This window comes from Strix aluco, chromosome 4 (genome assembly GCF_031877795.1).
Source record: "Strix aluco isolate bStrAlu1 chromosome 4, bStrAlu1.hap1, whole genome shotgun sequence".
Taxonomy (NCBI): Eukaryota; Metazoa; Chordata; class Aves; order Strigiformes; family Strigidae; genus Strix; species Strix aluco.
Window position 1 is genome coordinate 60,332,822 of NC_133934.1, and position 22,927 is coordinate 60,355,748.

The 22,927-nt window shown below is 46.3% G+C and overlaps 1 protein-coding gene and 1 long non-coding RNA gene across 2 annotated transcripts; both read left to right on the forward strand.

Annotated features, from left to right (window-relative positions):
* Positions 1 to 10,549: 10,549 nt before the first annotated feature.
* On the forward strand, positions 10,550 to 12,088 carry LOC141923009 (uncharacterized). The gene is made up of 2 exons (XM_074823271.1): positions 10,550 to 11,478; positions 11,778 to 12,088. Exons 1-2 carry the CDS (start codon positions 10,768 to 10,770, stop codon positions 11,814 to 11,816), a joined length of 750 nt encoding a protein of 249 aa, XP_074679372.1. The 5' UTR covers positions 10,550 to 10,767; the 3' UTR covers positions 11,817 to 12,088.
* An 817-nt stretch (positions 12,089 to 12,905) lies between these two features.
* On the forward strand, positions 12,906 to 21,699 carry LOC141922310 (uncharacterized). The gene is made up of 2 exons (XR_012622947.1): positions 12,906 to 13,066; positions 19,591 to 21,699. It is a non-coding gene; the product is annotated as an uncharacterized LOC141922310 (long non-coding RNA).
* The last annotated feature ends 1,228 nt before the right edge of the window (positions 21,700 to 22,927 follow it).

Genomic DNA, 22,927 nt, shown 5'->3' on the forward strand with positions numbered 1-22,927 from the left:
TCCAATTAGTACAGAAATGAAGCAGCTGAGATAATATATGCTTTTTCCCAAATAATTTATTGAAAACAACTCCCCCCACCCCCAGGTGTCAGGAGGGGTGTGACTGGATAAAGTCCTTTTTATGACAAGAGCTGCTCTTGGTGTAGCCTCGGGTGAACCGGCTCCTTCCCAGGGTACAGCAGGCTACCAGGGTGCCGGGGAAAACATCTTGTCCAGCCCAAGGCATCATTGAAATAGCAGGAGTCCAAGTGGCACAGAAGGGGAAGGACCGTTACACCACAGTCCAAGGGATTTGATCAGACAGTGTTCGAGACAGCTGTTATGGAGTGTGGTGTCTAGGTTTTATGTTCATTAAGTCTAAGTTAATTAAGCCCAATTGTTTCTTGTCTTGTCCTGGCGCATCACCTTGTGTCCAGAATGAACGTTGCTTGCAGCAAATATTTCTGCTTCTGGAACCCATCTGTGTCTTGTCTGGGCATATTTTAGATGTACCATTTACTGTTAATTGCATTTTAAAGCCTTACAAGGGAAAAGGGTTCATCTTCCAGGCCTTATCTGAGTAAGGGTTTAATTAATATATGTGAGAAGGGAGCCAAATTAGCCACTGGCAAACTGTTAAGGGCTTCCTTGTAGAGGAAAAAGCTGCTAACTGATGTGTGGGTGATAAAAGTACAAGCGACATGTTTGCATCCAGAATGGGTGGTGGAAAGTGACCATTTTTCTGTCCTAATTCAGAGATAAATTACCTGTTTTCTAATGTAGTGATTTTCCTTGGGTTAGCTGGAACGTACTTCCCTGGTACAAGAAGTCTGTAGCAAGGAGATGAATTATTAGGTAAGGAAAATCCTTTGACAACCAAAATCCTGTTCTGTAAAGTATCAGACATTGAGAAGTCTCTTCTTGACTTGAATGAGATTTGCGTTCTGAAGTGCTTTGGCTTGTTAATTCTTTATCTTGAACATTTTACCTGGTTATCCTTTTAAATCATCCTTTCATTCTTGTTCCTTCTAAAAACTGTTAATATCAGTCCAAAACTCTTGAAAGCTGCTCCTCTGTCAATAGCTGTTACCAGTAGGGCTGAAAATAGCCCACACATACGGGATGGCAGGCCACAGGGAGAGACTGGCGTCTCTTTAGTGCTACCTGGCCTGTGTCATGTAGCGTTATGCAGGTCTCCAGCATTTTCTTTGCTGTCACTTTCTGCATTCGTGCATCTTGTTAGGCTGATGTTAGCCAAGTACCTAATTTTCTCGGGTATTTCAGTCCTCTGAGCTTGGGACTTGCTGCTGCTGAACAGACTCTGCCTATCTCCACACAGCTGGGCACCCACATAACTGTCTTTCACTTCTGGTTAAGAGTGGAAATATACTCTGGCATAGTGCGGTCATGTCCTCATCCTGATAACATTAGGAAAAGCATTGATGATGCAGTTCTCCTGAGAGAACAAACATTTCTATGCGTTTAAGCTTACCTCAGTAAATCTAAATCTTCCTGTTGCAGAGAGGAAAGAAATATTAAGTCTTGAGTCTATTGCCTGTTTTTGATACTTTGTAGATAAGAGAACCAAAGGCATGCAATTGCTTGAATAAACATTTTTTTTCATTTTGATTCCTAGTTTCTTCATTCCATCTCTGATTAGAGAGATAAGAAAGTATTTGGCTGAGTTCTGTTAGCAATGGAGTTAACTTGTCTCTTAGTTAACAGATTCTTATTCCAAGGTCTTCAGTGGGTACATACAAATTGCTGTATTTTTTAGCTTTCCTTCATGGTCTATTTTTGTCTTGTTCTAATGCATTAGCCTATTTTTTTCTTTTTTAAATGTGTTTTGGGGAAAGTCTGTTCCTTGCTATGCATATACATCAGTGGAGATGGGACTGCTGGACAATTCAGTGTTTTGACCCTGCACTTGTCATGGGTTTTGTCATTGTTGAGAGCTGCCTGTGTTGTCAGCTGGGCTTTACCAGCTGTGCTAAGAAGCAAGTAGGTCTTAAAGTATAGTTAAAGCTTGAGATTAATAGAATTTACTTGTGCAGTGGTGGCTACACTGCAGTTTCCCAGGAGACAAAGCCATGTGTTGTAATGACAGTGTTTTGCAAGGAACTCTAGAAAATAAGCTAAAGACACTGTAAAAAGAATTCAGGTCTTCATAAGTAACTGCTCTGCCATTAATACTCTGTTCTTGTTACCAAAAAAAAAAAAAACACCACTTCAATGCGATTTTAAATCCTCCACTTAAATTTTGAGACTGGTAGCACAGATCCTTTTTGACACTACCCTTCTTCCATCTTTTCTGAAAGCTTCCTGTTTGCCACCTTTATTTTTTTTCCTCTCCAAATCCCTGTGTAATACAGACAGTAGAGGAAAAAAGTGTAGCTATTCCCAGACAGAAGGCACTCCCAGTGTAGCAGTAGTGAGTCTGCTTTTTCCTTCTTAAGTGCTTCAGAGATCTCCTGGGTAAACTCAGAAACCATTTAACTCGACATCAGCTCTGCTTCTCTCTCATTATAGATCTTGTTTGGTTTTACTTGTTTTGATGAGTAACATTTAAAAGCAGGTTTCTAGCTGAGCTTATTTGGACCTGCTGCTGCATCCTAAATAACCCCCACTGTAGGAGTCCCTAAAGGAAGAATTTGTCCTGCATGCCTGACTGTACTGCTTTTGGACAAAGTCCCCAGGGCCAAATTCAAATTGTAATGGAAGGAGCATATTCCACCTCCTGGCACAGCTCTTGGTCCCGTCCCTTTATTCTCCTTTAAGAATCCATCCAGAACCCCCTCTCTGCAAAATCACTGTGAAGATTCAAAGGGGCGTTTCAACCTGCGATAACCTTCCCTGTAACACAAAGTCACGAAGAAGTGTGCCAGAATTAAGATGTTGTAACTGTCATGGAATCTGATAAGAAGCAAAGGTTTTTTGGCATTTCCTGTAAAACACTGAAGTAGTGAAATCTTTCATCCCCTCCACTTTCAGCACTGTTAATGATTTATTTGCTACATGCCTGGTGGGGTTTTTTTCATCTTTGCATTCAATGAACATTAGAATTAATTTTTATCTCCTGAGTGGTGTTGAGCTATGACATTTTCCATCTTGACATTTTTGTGCTATGTTTTTATTTAATCCCATTGTCACTCCTGCTGAAAGCTCATTAGATGCTGGTGTTGACGGGGTATAGAGGGCAGCAGTCCTGCCCAGAAAAATGTCCTTGTATCACCGCTGTGTCCCCCTGGGATCCAAGGTACATTTCCAGTGAGGCTTACGGCATGGCGGGTTTGAAGCAAACCTGCATCCTGGCTTTTCTGCACGCTAGGAAAAAGCCTGTCAGGACTGTTTCATGACAGCACAGTTTCAAAGGCTCGTGTGCTTTGTGACAGAAGTCACCTGCATCTCCAGTGACTCTTAAAGAGGGGAGTCATACGCTGCCTCTCCTCTGCCTCTGTGCTGGTGCCTGGGCAAGGATAATTTTGGCTCTTTGTGGGATTGTAAAGCCCTTGCCTAGATTTCTGACTGATCGTTTAGGAGGAATCCTTTGCCAAGTGCGTAGTTGCATGGACTAAAATAGAACAGACTCTGAACTTTAAAAACAATTAAGCGTAGGCTTCTGCCTTTCTCCTTTGGGGCTTTTTATAAGGAATACATAGAATAGTTTCTTCCTCAAATAAATAACATTTGAACTATTCTTTTTTAAAATGAAAACACAATGAGTCTTTAAATAACCCTTCTTACTGCACCTCTTGGGACATCCTGGGGTTTCCATATGTCCTACCGTTGCCTGCAGAGCTGTGCTACGGCCGTTTCCTGGTGGTGGCTGCGTTTCAGCAGCTAGCGCATGATGCCAGCCCAACGCCTGTGGGTGTCTTCTCTGTGTTTCTGAATCAACATTGTTTCATGGCTGAACTCTGAAAAGCATTTTCGCTTGAGGAGGAGAAATGGAGCTTACTGTATCAAAAATGTGCACAGGCACAAAAGTCCGTGCCATTATTGCTGTGAAAAGCACTGAAGCACTCCACTGAAAAACTTAACAGTTAATAGTGCCATACATTTGGATGATTATCTTTGTTCATCTCTTCCTTCCTCAATGGTTTTATTAACAGCAAAAATTTGCAAAACCGTTCTAGCATTGCAGTTCACAAATGTGTAATATCTGTTACCCTCCTGTCTGGACAATAAGCTGTCATGGGCAAAAAATTTATTAAACCTTGGGTTTTTTTCTTTTAGGAGTGTCCGCCTCATATTCTACTAGCAGTAACATACACATGAATGGAAACTACTGTATTATTTTGAAGGTTGGCACTACAAAACCCCATTTGAAATGTCTTCACAAATTATTTTTAAAAAGATACTGCCTGCAGTATCTTAATTTATGTAGAATCCTATTTCTTGAAACATAGGTCCTTCATCTTGTACATCTGTTAAGGGGCCTCCTTCCTTGAGCTGTGCCTGGCATTTCCCTGCCTCCCACGCTAGTCCCCAGCCCAGCTGTAAGTATGGGGTTGTGCACTCCTCTCTTTATCATAGTCACATAGAACTGTTCTTGAAAAGCGTCTTGCAGATGCAACACAAAAGCTCATGTGAAGATGGGAATGAATTACTGAAGGACTTTAAAGATCACAAAGAGGGGTATTCAGCAGTGAAAGGCAGTGACATCAGAAAGCCAATAGGTATAACTCACATGAGCATGGTTTTTGTCAGTTTAGAACAAAATCAGCTGTAGATGACTTAAAATAGGACTAGCCTGACTACTGAGCTCTGGGTGGCCTGAAGAGCTATTGGTTGTGTAACTAAATTGAGCTTTTATTTGGTTTGTGTATGTAAGCCATGTTGTGTATGGTCTCTCAAAAGATCTTCAGCTCTTCTCAGCCATGTACTGCTTGGATGTGTGCGAGCTAAGCTGCAAATTTGTTCTGGTACTGAGAGAAGTCTTTTATAGTGTCTCTCTGGATCAGTTCAATCACTATTTTCTTCAAAAACTAATTACTTCAGAGCATTTTTTGAATACTTTTGGACTCTTAACTTGCTAAAGCATGTTCCTTTGGTTTCAGAAAAGCCATTTCTGTTCTTCAGAGGGGCTCCCTGCTTGTTTGTGCTAAGTGCAAAGCAGGAACCACGCTTTGCAGTAGCGTTATCTTTTGCTAGATGCAGAGTGTCAGAAGAGGAATTTGAATTATTTATGTGCCTTGTGGTTGACTTTTGAGCTTATCTTCAGCAAGCTCAGCTTTTTGAGCCTGGTGCAATCATGGGGCTTTGATACTTTCATATGTGAGTCTACTCCTTTAAGAAACAAAATAAAAATAGTGTTAAGCCTTTTCCTGTATTTGGCTTTTCCAGGAAGTTTAGCATATTTGTACCTTTTGCTTGCACTTCCTATTTTGCCTTTTGAACAGCAAAATTGTTCAACTGATTGCCAGTTTAGCAGGAAGCTGCTGTGCTCTTCTGAAATTGCTTGAGACTTCCCACATGCATTCTCTAGGTGTTATTTCCATAATAGAAAACTTTTCCTTATTCACAAAACTAGATATAATGTTAATTTATTTCTTAGAGCCATATATTTTTTGATAACTGATTTCATAGCCAGGAGAAATGTGACAGATCTAGCCTACCTGTAAATCAGTAAAGTATTTATACAATATGGGAAGAAAAGTGTAGTAACTCAAACCAAGACAAGGGAAATGAAGAAAAGCTGTCAGACTGGAAAAAGTTTTACAGGAGAATTCTTCACAGTGGGGTCTACACCTATCCTGTTTATATTTGCAGTAATGATGGTAGCACAAGAATTAGGCATGTAATAAACTTACAGAAGCAATAAGGATATGCAAGAACACCTCGAAGTTAAGGCCTGGAGTTCAAAAAAGGTGGGGAGTAAATTTCACAGTATGATGTGCAAGATCATGTAGTTCTGAATTCGTAAGAAGGCACTCTAAGAGCTCATATGTTCAAAGTGACAAAGGAGCATAACTGAAGTTCTAGCTGAACACAGAATAAACAGGAGCCAAGAATAAGATGTGGCTGTTGGAAAATACAGGCCTAGGACGTTTTGGACTATATATTTTTACTGTAGACATGTAATAAGTCATAGCATTGCACTGAATTTCATTAATTTTTTTATATATATATATAAAAATAACAAACTTAATCTGGTACAGGGGAGATTTCATGATGATGAAAACCTTACAGAAGCTGGCTTATTTGTAAAGGTAAAATGAAATCATAGTGCAAAGCATAGTGGGGAAAACTAAGTGAAAGGGTGATGTTGGCTGAAGGGCAATTAGGTAAAAACTGTTAGTAACTTTAGTCCAGATATTAGGAAAAATTTCAAACCCTCATATGAGTAAGGTTCTGAAGTAGTAGCATCAGTGATGACAAGAACTGGAAACAGCTTTTAGGATAAAGCTCCATTGTTTCCAAAAGAGATGCTATGGGATGGTTGCCTGCAAGAGGGGAAGACTGGACTCTGGCTCTGAAGCAGATTTCTTCCAGTTCTCTGGTACAGCTACAACTAAAAGCTGAGCTGGGTTTTGCTTGTGCTCTTCCAGAGATGCAGTGCGGGGGGGCACATTAAGTAGTCTGCAGAGATTGCCTTTTTTGCTCATTTCCCCTGTCCCAGTTGTCAACATGTTGCAGTACTGTGTATCACACAAAGAGATTATCTAACCTTATCTTTGCTCTGACTTTCGCTGGCTTAACTGAAAGATTAATTTCTAAGATAACACCATTTATAATTTGCTTAATACTGTTCTGTTTCCAAATACCTGATTTCTCCAGCTTGGAGTCAGGAGTGATATTATTTCCAATTGAAGAAACAAGCTGATATGATCTGTGTTAGCCTCATTGCAGTGGAAGAAAGAAAGGAGTTAAATGATTAGGTTCTTAAGTTATTGCTAAATTCTGCTTGCTTGCTTTTGGTTTGCTCAATAAACTGTATATTGTAGCAATGTGCCCCCAGTATCCTGGGTTGGACATTCAATTACTTGCGACCATAAAAGCTGATAATCTCGTGACCAATGATGTGAGCAACACTTCCCTTTTCAGTTTAACAGAAATTGCTCAACAGTTACAGCACCTTCCTCCCCTTCCACGTGCAGATCAGCAGCACACAGATGCCTGGGCAGAAGCAGCCTTTCATGAGAGCCATGGCATAAGGGAAACCTTCTCAGCTCTAGCTAACAATTCAGATCTAAACCAAGTCACCAGGAAAACCACAACTGCTGTCACCTCAGGATTTATTGTAGGGCTTCTGCAGTTAGGCTAAATGACTCAAACCCACTTCCTAGTCAGTAAATCCATAATCCATAAAGCAACTCTCACAGGTGGCATTATTTGATGCACTTCAGTGAGCCAAAAAATACAGGCTTAGGAAAACATGGACTCTGAATTCAAGCAGGGGTAGCCCAAAGGCTAGAGCTTTGGATAAGTGTATCGTATAATTTTGATTAATTCCTCCTTACCTCTGTTGAAGGAGAAAGGCTTGACTTTATCTCCCGTTTTGTAAAGGTGGAAGGAAGAGGGACATACATGAAATTGGTCATTTAAGAGAATCTCAAAGCTAAGTGGGATGATACTCTGAGACCAGCACGTTTATGCTGCTTCAACCTGCATATAAAAGTTTTCCATCTCTGTGAGGTGCTCTTCAGAGTGCAAAGTTCTCTGAAAAACATACAATAGCAGTGCAGACCTGTAATCCAAGCTTGTTGGTAGGTGTGGTTATGCATGCTCTCTTTAAAAACATACATATATGTACCTTCTTTGTGGCTGAAGAGAGCACTGAAAAGATGTAATTTAAGAAATTCACTTCCAAATAACTTATCAGACATGTGATACTATGTCAACATAGGCAATATTATTGCAGGGTGATCAGTGATCTCCTATGTGGCAGAGTCCGCCACCACAAAGGCTGTTCATGAAGGCAGCATACATCATTATTTACTTTCCATTAGTACCTGCAAACCTCTATGCATCTGATGCTGTACAATCCTGTTGTAAGAAGTTGTATCTGTTTCTAAAGGCTTGTTATCTAAGGAAATGAAAAAAGGCAAAGGGTTGAACACAGTATTTTTCTTGGGGAGATACAGAGTGGTCATAGTCGAGAGCTGAGACTTGTCTGAGATCAGAGGAGTCTGTGGGAGAGCATCGCCCTCCTGACTCCCAGCCTAGTACTTCACCATGTTAGCTTCCCACTTGCACTTTTGCTGGAGGCCTACACTTCAGGAGCTCATTTCAGAATCTGTGAAAATGTAGGTAACCAGCCTCAACTCAGCTCAGTAACAAATTATTGGTCTCTGTTCCAGTAAGAAGAATAAACATTTCTACTGGAGTGAATGTTCCCTGACAATCCTATTAGAAAACACCACTCAGCTGCTGAACCAGCTGGGCATGCACAGCCTGAACTCTGTCTGTCTGGGCAGCTGCTGGCAGGATGTTGGGAGCTCTGCAGAAAGGAGAACGCTAGCATCCAACAGCAGGTACGTCCCATGCAGTTGGCTGTTTCAGATCTTCCAGTGGGAATACCTAGAAATTATATTCAAGATGCACTAATGGAAAAATCATTGTCTTGTGTATGGAAGCCTATTTCAAAGATACAAATCTTACTCAAACAAGCAGCTTGAATTTCAAGATCTGCTATTAGGTAAAGCTATAAACTCTCAGAGTATCAGCCAGTGGCATTTGACCAAAATAAATGAAGAAATGGTGATGGAGAGTGTGATATGAAGTCAAAAGAAGTCTGCCACAATAGACTGAAGAAACATAATCTTTACTAGCTGATGAAATACAGCAGGGGTTCATCTGTCATAGCTTAGTGCTTTGTTAAAAAGTCGTCACAACTGTGGCTGCAGCACTGTGAGCTGTGCTGTATTATCTTTTCGGGGAGTCCGGATGCTGTAATGGAAATAGCATAGATAGCTATCCAGAAGCTTGAGGACTTCACCTAATTTGATTGTATGTTTGTATAAATGTGAAAGTAATTGACACAATCTTTGTGAATCTAATCATACCTGCCGTCATTGCTACAAGAGAGACAATGTGCTGAGTATGGCTGGGAGGATTTCTTTTTGTCTCCAAAGTGAATCAGCTATGACAGAATCAAACACTCTCAAACTTGCATTTCTATGGCTGTTTTGAAATGAGACACATGTTGCCAAGCTGTTTCTAACAGAATACTTGTTTTCTTAAGTGTTTGCTATTTACTAACTGGGAAAGGTGTTATAACAAGTAATTGTTGCTCCACTGGAAAATCTTTACCTCGTTTAATACACTTTTCCAGGAGGACTCTGTTGCCCAGTGATCTGTCCCCTGGTAAATCAGTGCTTCTGGGAGGGAGGCAACCTATTGTTTAAAGCTGCAGCCTTTCAGTTGATGGCAGTGAGGAGCAGGTCAAGCATCAGTGCTTAACCACCAATCTTGATAATTCTGATCCAACCTGCAGGTGAAGGATCAAAAGAAAAAGCAAAGAGACCCATGACCACACCAGCCTGACACACATACGTACAAGGCTCCCCACCCCTGCCACCTCTTAAACACCAACAAGGATTCCTTGTGGTGCATGGGAGTCCCCGAAATACCACATCTCAGTAAATGGTCCAGCTAATCTCCTCACCTAACAGTGGCTCTTGTTAAGTCTAATAACCATCTTGGATATTTTTGGGCTCTCAGTAAAACATTGCCTCCTGTCTTTTTCCTCTCCTGTCTATGCAAGACATACATGAAACAGTATCAGATGCAAAGAAAATAAATATTTGTGCTGGAAGACTTGTCCCTCGGGGGAGGAGGGGACCCGGCGGGGCTGGGGGTCTCCCAGGGCAGCTGTGACCCCTCCTGCCACCGGGCTCCCTCCTCCCAGCTGGTTTCTTCTCCCCAGCTCTTTTCCAGAGCAGCTCCCGGCAGGACAAACCCTCCCAGCCCGGGGGTGGCTCTACCCGAGCCAGGGAGAGCTTGAACTGGTGAGTGTGGGAGCTGCTGCTGGGGCAAACTGGTTTCCACCGGGGTTCAGCCCTTCAGCCCTGCCGGGTGTCACCCTGGCAGGCGATGCCCGAGGGCCGGAGCCAGCAGTGTCACATGCTGCCATGGTGGGGCCTTGGGGCTGCTCTGGGCCCTGCATGAAGCTCTGCTTTTACTGAAACCCTTCTTTTTCTGCTCAAAATGTGCTGCGGTGGGAGCAGAGGCCACTCCAGGGATCCGCACTGGCTCCTGCAGCCCTGACGGTGACATGGTGAAGCTGCCTGGCCGGGCACAGGGAGCGACGGCTGTCCCAGTGCTGCCGATCCCTTGGGATGTGCTGGTGGCACAGCCGAGGCTGCGTGGCTGTGCCGAGGCGTGGGGAAGGCTCATCCCAGTGCCTGGGGGAGGACCACGGCCCCGCGGTGGTGAGGTGCCCAGTGGAGTGTCCTGAGGTGGTGCCTGAGCAGACCTGCACAGTGGGACTGGCAGGGCCGGGGGATCTCCAGTGCCACAGGAGGGTCTGGGTCCCTGCAGGGTCCCTGGGGACGGAGGGGTGAGTGGGGGTCGTGGGTCATGTCCCCAGCCATGGGAGCAGGGTGCTGGGGGCTGCCATAGCCCAGGGGTGCTGGGACTGAGCAGGAGTGAGGGAGCCGGGCCTGGCCAGAGCTCAGGGGGTGGTTTTGTGTTCAGGACACTTTGGCTTTGCCCCTCATTGGTAGGGGGAGGGCCGGTGCTGTCCCCCAGCAGGGCTCCCCATGGGGCCCTTGGGGGGAAGAAGGGGTACCAGTGCCAGAGGGGCAGCACTGGTGGGTTGCTGTGGGTGCTGGTGCGCATCCCATGGGAGTTCAGGATGGTGGGGCCGGTGCCTGTGACCACCCAGGTGGCTGGACGCGGGTTGTGGGCATAGGGGTGGCCCCACGGCTCCCATCCCCGCAGCCCACCCCAAGCAGGTTGGTGCTGCATGTGTGGCAGGGCTGTGGCTGCAAGTGGCAGGAGCAGGCGGTGTCGGGGTCCAGCCCAGGGCTGCTGGTCATCGGTCTGTGCCACCGCTGCTGCTGCTGCACGGCGTGGGTGGGTTTCAGCCAGATCCTGGCTCTTGCCCACTCTCCCGGGGAGAAATGGGAGGTTTCTGGTGTCCCATCACTGTTTCTCCTTCCCCTCCCATTGCAGGTGCGCAGCCCCAGGGAGCCGCTGCTGAAAGCGCTGCTGAGGGGCTGGGAAGAGCTGCCCGTGCCCGGGAGGCAGCAGGGTTTGCAGGGGAGCAGCTCCGGGGGCTCTTTGGGTCGTGCCATGCTGCAGGGAGCTCTGACTGCCCCACATCTCTCCCTGTGCCAGGACAGACAGACAGAGGAGCCACAGCCACACTGGGAGCCGCCCGTGCCAGACAGACCTATGTGGGGTGCAGAGCCCCAGGAAGAAGCTGGGCTGCCTGCACTGAGGATGATGCTGCCACCTGCCCTGGGGGACAGCCCTGCCTGCACTCACCCGGCTCTGCCCATCCGGAGACACTGCCGGGACTTTGCGGCTCCAGCTCGGTTATGGCTTCAGGTCAGCTGCTTCTGTCGCATTTTCTTCTTCAACTCGTGTTCGCTTCCAGTTCATTTGTGGCTCCAGCTTGTGGACAGCTCTGGCTGGTTTCAGCTCCAGTTCATTTCAGGTCCAGCCCATGGATGGCTCCAGCCCGTTTGTAGCTTTAGGTTGCTTGTTTCTGGCCCTGTTCATTTCAAGTCCAGCTCATGGAAGGTTCCAGTTTGTTTGCAGTTCCAGCTAGTTTCAGCTCCATTTCATTTGTGGCTCCAGCTTATTTCAGCTCCAGCTTATTTGCTTCTGTCTTTGGTTTGTTTCAGGGCCAGCTCCTGCTTGTTCTTGCTTCCAGAACATTTTAGGCTCCAGTTTGGTTTCAGCTTCTCTGGGTCATTTTGGCTCCAGGTTATTTGCAGCTCCAGTTCGTCTGTGGCTTCAGCTGCTGTTCGTTTCTGCTCCGTCTTGTTACAGCTTGTGCTTGTTCAAATGGTCTTGGCTTTTGACAGGGTTGTAGATTGATCACTGTCATAACTTGCATATGAATATGAATTGTACATTGTCAGAATATGGACTAATGAGTTAATGACTATTCCAGCTGTTGTACACACTGTGAATAAAGATGGTCTGAAAGGTGCCTTTTCCCCCCACGAGTATCTGTCTCAAATGTTGAGCTGGGCCTGGTGCACGCCGCGGACCAACACGACCAGACGCTCATCTCCGGTGGGAGTCCCCCCAAACACACACACACACACACACACACCCCCGCACCACTGACCCTCCTGGCCCCTGGGTTTGACCCCACAAACAGCCGCCTCGGGCTCCGTTTCTGAGCCCCAACACGCGGGGCTCCGTCCCCGCTCCAACCCTGCGCCCAGCCCCGGGAGCCCGTTCCCAGCCCCAAACGCGCAGGACTCGGGGAACGCCCGGCCCGGTCCGTGCTGCTGAGCCCCAACACCGGCCCCAGGGCCCGGGGCTCGAGTCCCGCAGAGCCCGGCCGAGCCCCGACGCCCCCAGCCCCGGGTGTGGTGTCGGGGCCGGTGCCGGGAGCCCCGGGCGGGGTTCGGGATCCGGCCGTGGGGACCCGCAGCGGGGCCCGTCCCCGTGTGGCCGTGGGCGAGGCCGGGGGCGCCGGGCTCCGGCCCTCCGGGCTTTATTCCGCGGCGCCCCGAGCGCCGCCTGCTCCTCCGCGGAGCCACCTGCACATCCGCCCCGGTCCGACACCCCCCGGGGCCGCACCCCGCGCCGCCGGCCCCGCAGCACGGCCGGTCCCCGGGCCGATCCCTCCCGGGCTCCCCAGAGCCCCCCCGCGGCACCTTGCGGGGCGTTGGGGGCGGGGGGGGTAGGACGACGGCGGCCGCCGGGGCTCAAACCTGCTCTGCCCGGTCCCGCGCAGGGCCCAGGGCCCCGCCCCTCCTGCCGCCCCGCCCCGCGCATGCGCGCTTGCACGGGCAGCGGGGGACCGGTCCCGGGCGGACTCGTCGGGCAGGACGCGAGGCCGCAGCCCCGGCCCGGCGACTGGTACCGGTGGGGGAAGCTCGGACCCGGTGTCCCGCACCACAGCTGCGGCCGCGCGGTGCCCGGACCAGGGCATCGAGCCCGTGAGCACCGACCGGTGAGCGGCGCGGGGAGGGGAAGGGGCGCCTCGGCGCTCAAAGGGCCTTTTGCCGCCGGAGCAGAGCCCGGGGGGCTCCAGGGCTGAGCCCCAAACACGCGGGGCTGGGGCTCTGCTGCCAAGCCCTGGAACAGCAACGTGGGCCCGGTTCCAAGCCCCAGAGCACAGGACTTAGGCTCTGCTTCTGAGCCCAACGATGCAGGACTTGGTCACTGGTTTTCCAAGCCCCAGAATTGGCCAGGTGAGCCTGGTTTGAAGCCCCAGAAATGCAACGCAGTCTCTGTTTCCCCATCCCCAAAACACAGGGTTTAGACTCAGTTTCTGGACCCTAAACTTGGCCAAATGAGCCTTGTTCCAAGCCCCAATAAACACGACTTAGTGTCTGTTTCTGAGCCCAGCAACACAGGACTTGGTCTCCATTTTCAAACCCTAAAGCTGCCCAAATGAGCCTGGTTCCAAGCCCCAACAACACAGGACTTAGTTTTTTGTTTTTCAAGCCCGCCCAAAATGCAGGGCTTTTTCTGAGCCCTAAACCTGGTCAATTTGGAAACTGGAGAAGCCTTACAAGTTGCAATAAGACTGAAGAGCAGACAACAGGAAAAGGTAAATTCAATTAAAACCTCATCTAAGTCAACTTCATCATTTTTAAGACAGTGAAGAGAGGTGGGCAATTTCCATCCTACTGCTGTGAGATACCACTTCTCTGCCACTGAGATTTCTAACACCATTAGCTCTGATCCTCTGAACCTTTGCACGGTGGCTTAATCTATTACGTAGAGACCATCAGTCTCCTGAAGTCTGGGCCCACTCTCCCTGAGGAAGGTTTACGTACATAAACAGATGCCTGAAAGCTTTTTGGTTTTAATAGTACATAATTGGGAAGTAGCTTTCTTTGAATTGGAGTCTTTTCATTCATTTTTGCAGGCTCAGCACAGGGCTTATAGCAAATACAGCTAGACCGTGAGTACCCATGTGATGCTGCCTGTAACACTGCCTTCAGCTTTGATGGCCCTTTAATACAGATCTGATAGCAGCAAAATTCAGACTGACTTCTACAGAAAGCGAGAGTCTGGGCCAATCTGGGTGTACAGCACTGTGCATTCCATTATCCACACTGGGGGGAACAGAAAGACTCATTTCAGGTTTGCTTTTTAAAGTAGAAATTAAAAAGTCAGGATGTTACGATAGAAGAGCTGAAGAGCAGAGGGTAAATCGCCCTTTCCATGAACCAGCACTGCAGTTCACTCGAGCATGACAAGACAGAAGGGCTGCTCGCCACGGCCCGGGGCACGCAGCATCTCGGAAAAGTCTGGGAAGTTCTGATATTCATTTTCTTTGACCACTTTCAAGCAGGGTCTCTACTTTTCACATGTTACTTTCCAAGCCTCCCATGTCTCAGCTGCGCCTTCATCCACCAGCAGGTTTACTTTTCCAACAGCATTTGAAGTGAGGAGAGAATAATGGCAGTTTTAATAATGAAAGCTTTCAGATGTGTCTTTATTTTTAGTGAACGCTCTGCTTCTCCCTCCTTTCCTTGCTTCCCCAGATAATTGCGTACACATCTCCTACTAAATTACCTTTCATTCTTTGCCATTGTCTTCTGATCAACCTTTCCCTGTTACGCACACGTCCTTGGTAGTTTAGACAGTATGCAATATGTTTTACTGATTGTTTTATGTTACTAATAATGAAACTCTCTTTGTGTTTTTTTTCCCAATTTTCCTGGACTACAAATTATATAGCATGCAAATACAGTCACTTAAAATCTTTGCAAAGTCTAATTTTTCCTCATTTAACTATTGGAAGCAATGTTCCTCTATTTGACATACAGTGTATTGCCATTTCCTCTCTTCCTCTGCTTTCCTCTCTCCTGTCTCCAGCTCCATGTAAATACTGATAATAAAGAGAACACAACACCTGGATATTTCAGCATGCCAGTATTACAGATACTCCCCAAGGAGTAAATGAGGGCCCCCTTTATGCTCCTGTGACTTTTTTGCCAGGGGAGGTTGGCTGTGGGTGAGAACAGAAATACAGACAGATATCCCAGCTCAGCAGACCATGGATAAATATATTGAATGTCAGTTTTCACAATTAGTGAAAAAGAGGAAAGCTGGATGTTTCCTGATGCTTTGGACAGTGAGAACAAGGTGCCTTGGAAAAGAGGTTTGTTTTGTTAGCTTGTAGGAAATAAACGATTGTGGTCCTATTCAAACATCTCTGTGTTACTAACCACAAATTACTGATGCTCTCCAAACAGTCTTTCAGTTATTGGTCATATTGTTCTTTTTCCATGACATTTTCCTATTCTGTTATTTCAAATGTCTGCTTCAACACAGCTGTGACTGTCCACTAACCACGCACTATTTGTCTTACAGAGTTGCAGTCTAACACAATTGCATTACCTTTTTTTCATCAAAGGAAGCAGGCGGTGTTGAGATGTGTTTGGCATCAGGTAATACCCAGGGAAAAAATTTCTTTGACGGTGAAGTTCAAGGTCACCATAAGAGAAATTCAGCCTGGTTTTGGAAGGTGACTTTGTCTCAATAATTTTAAACAATCTTTACCTGAATATTTGCCATGCAGACTATTATTGTTATTCATGGTGCAGGGCTGTATTGAAATGCTGAATGCTTGTTCTTTCTCAGTTTTTCCTGTTTCATTCAGCAAATACTGGAAAGTTCTAATTAAGATGGAGAAAAAAGAAATCAATGGAAATTGTGCTGCATTCATCTCAGCTGCATCAAGCAAATGCTGAAAATCTGGAACAAGTGCAACTGCCAGAAGTAGTTCTGCATAGGGTAGTATCTGCTGCTCAGCTGCACCAGAATTGAAAATGCAGGGGTAGGGGTAACTCAGAAGTGCTATACATATCTATATATATGAGGTAAAAGCAAATATAAGCCAGGCTAGTCTGAAAACTAGCAGATCTGCTTTATGATGCTCTTGGTCTTACTATCCACTACACCTACGGCTCAGGAAACAGTGGGTTTGTATGTACTTGTGTGCGCTGAGGTACATCACCTAACAACATATTTGTAAAGGTACTTGGGGGAAGTTAACTTCTAGTGATTTTACTGAGTACGGGCACCTTAGCACCTCGAGAAGTATGACCTTTCCCTTGTATGTGCTCAAGGTACCTGGATGTGAAAAAAAAAAAAGCAGTTTCCTCATAGTAGTATAGGGATTGATGTATTCAGGTCTGAGATACTGAGGTAGTTTGGAGATGGAAGGGGTCTATGTCTCTGAGAAATCCCCAACAAGGATTCTTCATGTACCTAAATTAGTCCCTTCATATCCCTGACCCCAATCAGACATTTCTGAGCCTAACTCAGCTCCAGCATAGCTGGAAGCAACGCAAGAAGGAGAATGGAGGTCTCCTGTAGGTGCACAGGTCTTTCACCAACCAGCACTACCAGCAGGTCCCAGATGACAGGGGCAGTTTCCCCTCTGGGCTGAACAGGGCTGCACTGAAACCAGCCTCAGCTGTCTGAACAAGTCATGCTGCTCATCAGTTCCTCAGAAGCGTCCTTCAGGAGCTGCTTTGTTCTGTTATGTGGGACATAGGCCACGCTGTATGATAATTAGGGCCTTTGGCCGACTTTAAAAAGGTGAAGTTTTTATATTAGCCTGTTATAAGAGCCTCAAAGCCTGTTGAGTTAACAGACACTTGCCCCTGTAGTTATGTGCCCAGTAACCCCAGCCACAGAGCTCTTTCCCTCCTGGTGTTACAGTGGCATAGCAGTATTTGTCACTTGTTATTTACAGATAAAAAGGTGGCATTTCAGGAGAACCTAGGTCTGCTGTATTTAACAGGCTTAAGCTAGATCAGTTCTTGGCCGGGTTTTTTCTTGTTGTACCACTTGATGGCACACTTGCATTAGCACAGCGCAGGCAGAAGGCAGGACAAATCAACAAGCAAATCCTGTCCAGAGTTGTTCCGCTTAATTTGTTTTGCATCGTGAATGTATCTGTTTAATTGATTAAAGGAATCTAACACTGTAGTATTGAGCAGGAATAAGCAGGGCATACAAAATAATTACACCGAGAAAGAGCTGTATTTTGCAATTTTAATCCCAGATATTGCCTGGATAATTACTTTTTCGTTCTTTCTGTAAACTGGGGAACAAACTTGCTGTTGCCTTACTGAGCCTTTTCTTCCAAGGGTGGCAAATTTTCCTTGCCCAGTATTTTCTTCTTTCTCTCTATCAGAAGGTTTGTAGCAGGTTTGTTTATTGCATGTGTTGCTAGATGGTAAATGGAAATTAATTTATGTGATCTGAGTAATAAAATTATGATCCAGCTTTTGTCAAAAGCAACATCCTCCAGTGGCTATATGAGGTTAATAAATAAGTATGAAGTGTTACCACACATGCCACTTATCTCTAGATGGTTATAAATACATCAGCAAATGCTGCAGATGGTTACAGGCCACAGGTAGAAACAACCCGTTGGTCTGTTGGATTTTATGACTCCATGAAAATGTATTAAAACATTTATTAGCTCTTTATATGCAGAATCTTAATGGCAAATGTAAACGACCAGGATCTGAAGTTAAAATGTTTCGGAGTGGGAGCCTCACAAATAAGTGTCACGGGTAGGTAGCACCTGAGAGGTTTTGAAGCATATACTGTCCTGACTTCCTCCATTACCCACTGAATTGCATTGGCAGTGATAATTGCAGCTTCAGGAAAAATAACTGCTAAACAATGATAGCAGTAAAGCCCTACAGCCTTTCTCAATTAAATTAAGTGGAAATTTAGTCCTTGAGTACTACTTCTGAAACTGGCTGAGCAGAATAAGAGCAAGTGCCCTGGTGGGTTGGAGGATAGTTCAGGGCAGGAGAAAGACTGCTCGCTCTGCTCTGTGACCACCCTCCCTACGCCTCCATCCAAAAAGTCAGTGGCCACCTCTGCCCTATATCTAATGTTGGCATAAGAATAAAAGCAACAGACTGCAAGTTGAATCTACTCTAACAGAGGCCATGTAAGCTGGTGAATTTAGGGGAGAGCCACTGTCATCTCTGTAGCCATCATTTCTCTTCTGGTTTTGCATCACAGCTTGTACTTCCACCATTATTCATCTGTCTCAGCCACAACCTCTTGATCTTTGAAGGCTACGTTGGTATCATTAGTATGTCCTTTCTACTCTTTTTGCTTATCCTCGTACTTAGGTTTTTTATCAACACCATTTGCAAACATCTCACGTTTGTTAACAGGTCTTACAAATCAGGACTTTTTGTCTCTATATGTTCCTGTGTGAGGGGGAACTGGGGTAATTTCTCATAACAAAGGAAGTATCTTTACATGTGTTTGATGTAAACTACCCAAAGTGAAAGAATGAAGCAAACAAGTAAGAAGTCTTTGTCATAATACTCCATGAATCCAGGGGATTTTCTTCAAATGATATCTAAGAGAGCATTTACTTCAGTCTTCATAAAGAAGGGAGAACTCTGCCTTAATCAACATTTTTTGGGATAAAGGTGGGATAGGAAGGACAGGTTTTTATGGAAGAGAACAGCCTGCAAATTGATACAGCCTTTCAGCCTCTTTCTGCAGTGCCTAGAAACAGTAACCCAAATAAGTAGGAAGGTTTTTAGCCAACCTTTACATAATGTAGCTCTTGAAGTGTTGTCTCAAAGATTCTTGACACAGATTTCTGTATCCATGTTGTTCACAGTTTAGAAAAACTATCTAAAACTTTGGAAAGCAGGTAGACACAGCACATGTCTGTGACCTAAGAAAACTGGGTACATTCACCTTTGTCTACCATCCAAAGCTTGTCCACTGAATTCAATTTGTGCAGTTCTCCCCATAAGGTGACCAAGCTCTTCACCTAGACCAGGGTCTAGCCTGAAGTTCCCTTCTCCCTTTCATCATCATTTCTTGTGCCAGTTCCCCATTGCTTCTGGTGTATTTTGAGCAGCACTTAACCCCAGCACTCCGTGACAGGCCCTTTATCAGTGTAACAAAGCATCTCTGGTCTTGTGGGAAACAGAAGTTGTCGTCTGTCTGGAAGTGGCCAAGACTTACTACAGGCTGTCATGCAGAGTCAGGGGCTGAGAAGAGAGAACTTATCAGCTCTACTTGATAAGCCCATGGGTGTGAAAGACATGCCACATGCAGTTTCCATTACAGAGATCACCAGGAATCCATGAGAAGGGTGAATGAGCGGAAGGAGTCAGACATGCAGAAAATTATTTGGACCAGAAACCTTGGGCAGTTCCAGGTGTGCCTGTTTCCATAGGAATCAAGGGGATTCTCAAAACTGTCTTACTAGATCAAGAGAAGATCACTCATTACAAAATGCATCAAGATAGCAAGATAACATTTTCAGATTAACCTTTCTGTATTTTTTCCCCTCAAAAAAGGTGATAAAGTCTCTCACTGTAGGAAAACAGTTTTAGTATCATCCAAAAATGTTTTAGCGCTTTTCCACTGAGTTAGGACCACCTTGCTGTTCATTTAAGAGCAGGGCACTACATCCTCCTTGTCTTTCCCTGACACTGGCAACTTCATCCACAGGTACAAGCATCCTCTCCCTTTGCGCTGGAGGAGGGATACGGACTGTTGGTGGAGCTGGCTTTCAGAGGCTGAGAACCCCAACTGTCCTTACAGTGAGAGATCAGAAACGAGGATCCTGTTCTTCAGCAGCATCTCAAACTCTGTAGCTGCACGAGCCCCTCACAGCAGAGGAGTTGGCATGTGCTGTGCTGCTGGGCAGGAAGAGCCCGTCCAGGAGCTGACCGCAACTTGGCAGCGAGGAGGACTGGACACCTACCACTGCTCTTCCTCCCTCTGAAGCACGGCAGTGAATAATGATCTACAGTAAATACTTGCACTGTGGCACCACTGCCAAGCAGCAGCAGATGTCACATCCTTGAACTTGGGGTTTATTGGATGAGAAGTCATGATTTGAGGCTCATCTTTCTGATGGCTGAGTGGTGTCAGCTGGGGGAGATGCAAGGAGCCACACAACTCAAACGTGTTTGTGCTTGGTATCCCTGCACCAACTTTGTTTTAGAAGCTGATTGCAGTTAAGGAAGGGAACAAGCTTTTGTCACTTGCACTCACCCCCTCGCACAAAAAGCTTCACCTGGAAGCTGGTAAGAGCACAGTGTATTTGTACGAGTTAAAAATACTGTTTCACTTGGGAAAAATAATGCCCTTTTGAAAACTGCAATTAGTTAAAAAAGTGTTGTAATATGTATATAAGATCTTTCAGACCAATGTTACCCCTGGACAAAGTATTTGTTCATCAATACAGTGCTAAAATAGCATCACTGCAAAAGTTCAGCAGCCTAGTTTCAAGAACTGAAGTCAGATAATGGTTACTTTTAGAAGACAAGTAGAAGCAAAGTCTGCTTGTGTCAATCAGTATGAAAATGTAATTTAATTCAGTGCAACAGAAATCAATTTTTCTCTGAGGATTTAAGATAACTAAATATCACACAGTCAGCTTAATTAGTTTCTGATGTTTGTACAACTTCACCTTTAAACTCTGGAAAAAGCACAGTTCATGTGTTTGTTCTTTATAATTCTTTTCTGTTCTGCTTTACTGCTTAGATGAAGGAGGCTTACAAAGCTTCCCAGTGGCAATGAAATCTTACTCCAATTCAGACTTTCTTTTGGCGACCAGGAGATGGAATCAATACTCCATCAGATCCATCAGGCCATTTCATCAGTGTCACTAAAGCACACTCAACAACGGAAGAACACAAGACCAGAGGTCCTTAAACCTTTCAAAAAAACCTTTTTCTCATCAGTTGCCTTCCCTAGAGAAGTAGCACCACATAAACTGCACAAGACCCTCATACTGTTCTCCCAAAAATGTATCTGTTCAAGTCTTGTTTGGTATCAGTGGCTTCTCTTAAAGCCCCTGCTCTACCACCTTACAGTCCAGGGACACCAGGTCCCCAAGTTTGGGCTAGGGGCTCTCGCAAAGCAACCCAGGTCTCTCTACTGCAAACAAACGAAGGGTCCTGCGCCTTCGTGTTGCTCTGCCCCATGCGTTCCCCAGCTGCATTTTCTGGGCTCATACCACACAAGGCCCTGCAAGAAGCATTAAGTTACCAACACCAGAACGAGCCTTAGTAGCTGGGGCACAGGCAGACCTGCTGCCCCAAGGGGTGCTCAGCCAGTCTGAGCAGTCACCACTGCACAGGGCACCTACCTTGGAGGGAGGAGGCCAGCAGCAGGGTGCTGGAAGAACAGGGCTGGTCCGTTGAGGAGACCAAACGCAGGTTACCGTGCCACAGCAGCTTCACCAGTGTGGGGCACACTGCCAAGCAGCACAAGCAGAGCAGGGCTCGTGGCGACAACAAGTCCCAGCAACGGGCCAGGGACCGTCAGACAAACATGCGAGGATGAAGCAAGTCCCAGGGCAAGCTAGGAAATCTGGTAAGCAAGTGGGGTGGAGGCTGGAAGCACCAGGAGAGGTTGATGAGGGTAATTAGGGTCTATTGGCACTTTCACACCCTGCTGGCTGTCTCTTCTTCTCAGGCTGTTTTGAGTCAAGGATTTTACCACTGGTCCATAAGCCACAGTAGATGCTTTGGTTTCTCAAATTCGGACTGGATTTCCTCAGTTAAAAGAGTTTATACTTGTAATAAATATTTTCAGCAGGTTTCTGTCTCTCTTACCTCCTGACCTGTTTCTTGCCCTCACCTTTCCTGAAAGGTGAGCATCCAGCCCCCAGCAGCCTGCACACGCTCCTCCCCAGCACGCAGCAAGGTCTGCCTGATGGTGACCATGAAGTCCTATGCCCTGCCCAGGGCTGTAGCCCTGGTGGCTGTGAACCCCGGTGGGAAGACCTCTGCCATAGCACTGAGTTCAGGGGATGGGGCAGCCCTGCAGGGTGCACAGCATCCCATGTCTCTGTCAAGGTCCTTCAGCATCTGTTTGTTGAACAGGTCTTGGCTAAATGAGGCTTGGCTCTTGGGCCCCACTAAGCCCCCATGCTGCTGCAGAAATGCAGAAAATCACCATTTCTTGCTCGGAAAATAGACCTGTACCTATTTTGACTGCTGCCTGAGTGAAGGGCATTTAACCTGTGCCTGTATTTGCAGGGTATTTCAGCAGCTGCACTTCCCCTGCAGCGATTCTTCTTCCCTGGGGTGGCAAAAGACACCCCTGTGGTGTGGAGAAAGTCACTTCGGGTTGTCCATCTCTCTTCAGATTAAAGGTTATTGTGTTTGAGGAGGGGATATTTTGAAGATGCTTCCTTTCTGCCCATTTCCCGCATAACAATTTTACTCATAGATATGTTGACAGATGCCCAGCTGCATGTGCTGGGGGATTATCACATACCCCCTGGAGCTGGCAGAACCCTTTGCATCTGCCTGCGTCTGGCAGGGCTGCAGCTGGGTCACCGCCGGTGGAGTAAGAGAAGTCTGGTTTGTCTCCATACATAAAACAAGGTGGCAAGCTGCTGGGCCGCTAGACGGGCATTTGTTTATGCAAGTGCTAAGATAGGGTGAGTCCTTCCACCCTTTTCCACAGGTCCCAAATTATCTTTGTGCATTTACTGGCTGCTCTGGTCACTCAGCCGCTGCTGATGGGTCCCACCCATTTGCCAGCACTATTTATACCACAGCTCTAGGGTTTCAGAGGGGTTGGAAACTGAGCGCCATGGTGCTGCAGCAACAGGGATGCTTACAGAGCCCCAGAAAGGAGGGTTAGGGTTAGGGGGGGCAGTCAGTGCCAGCGAGTGCTCGGTGAACACATCCGAAGCAACTCTTGAGCTCCCAAACCTTGCTGAGGAGACACCCATAAGCCAAGCCCTGGGCAGAGCGAGGGCTGTGCGCTGGCGCTGCCGGGATGGCCAGGAAGAAAAGGGAGGTTTTGTCAGCGCCGCACAGAG

Excerpts from the sequence above, each read along its gene's own strand:
- LOC141923009 (XM_074823271.1), top strand. The coding sequence starts at position 10,768 with ATGGGAGTTCAGGATGGTGGGGCCGGTGCCTGTGACCACCCAGGTGGC. Across the intron at positions 11,479-11,777 it reads CAGCTCGGTTATGGCTTCAG|GGCCAGCTCCTGCTTGTTCT; the intron begins GTCAGCTGCTTC and ends GGTTTGTTTCAG.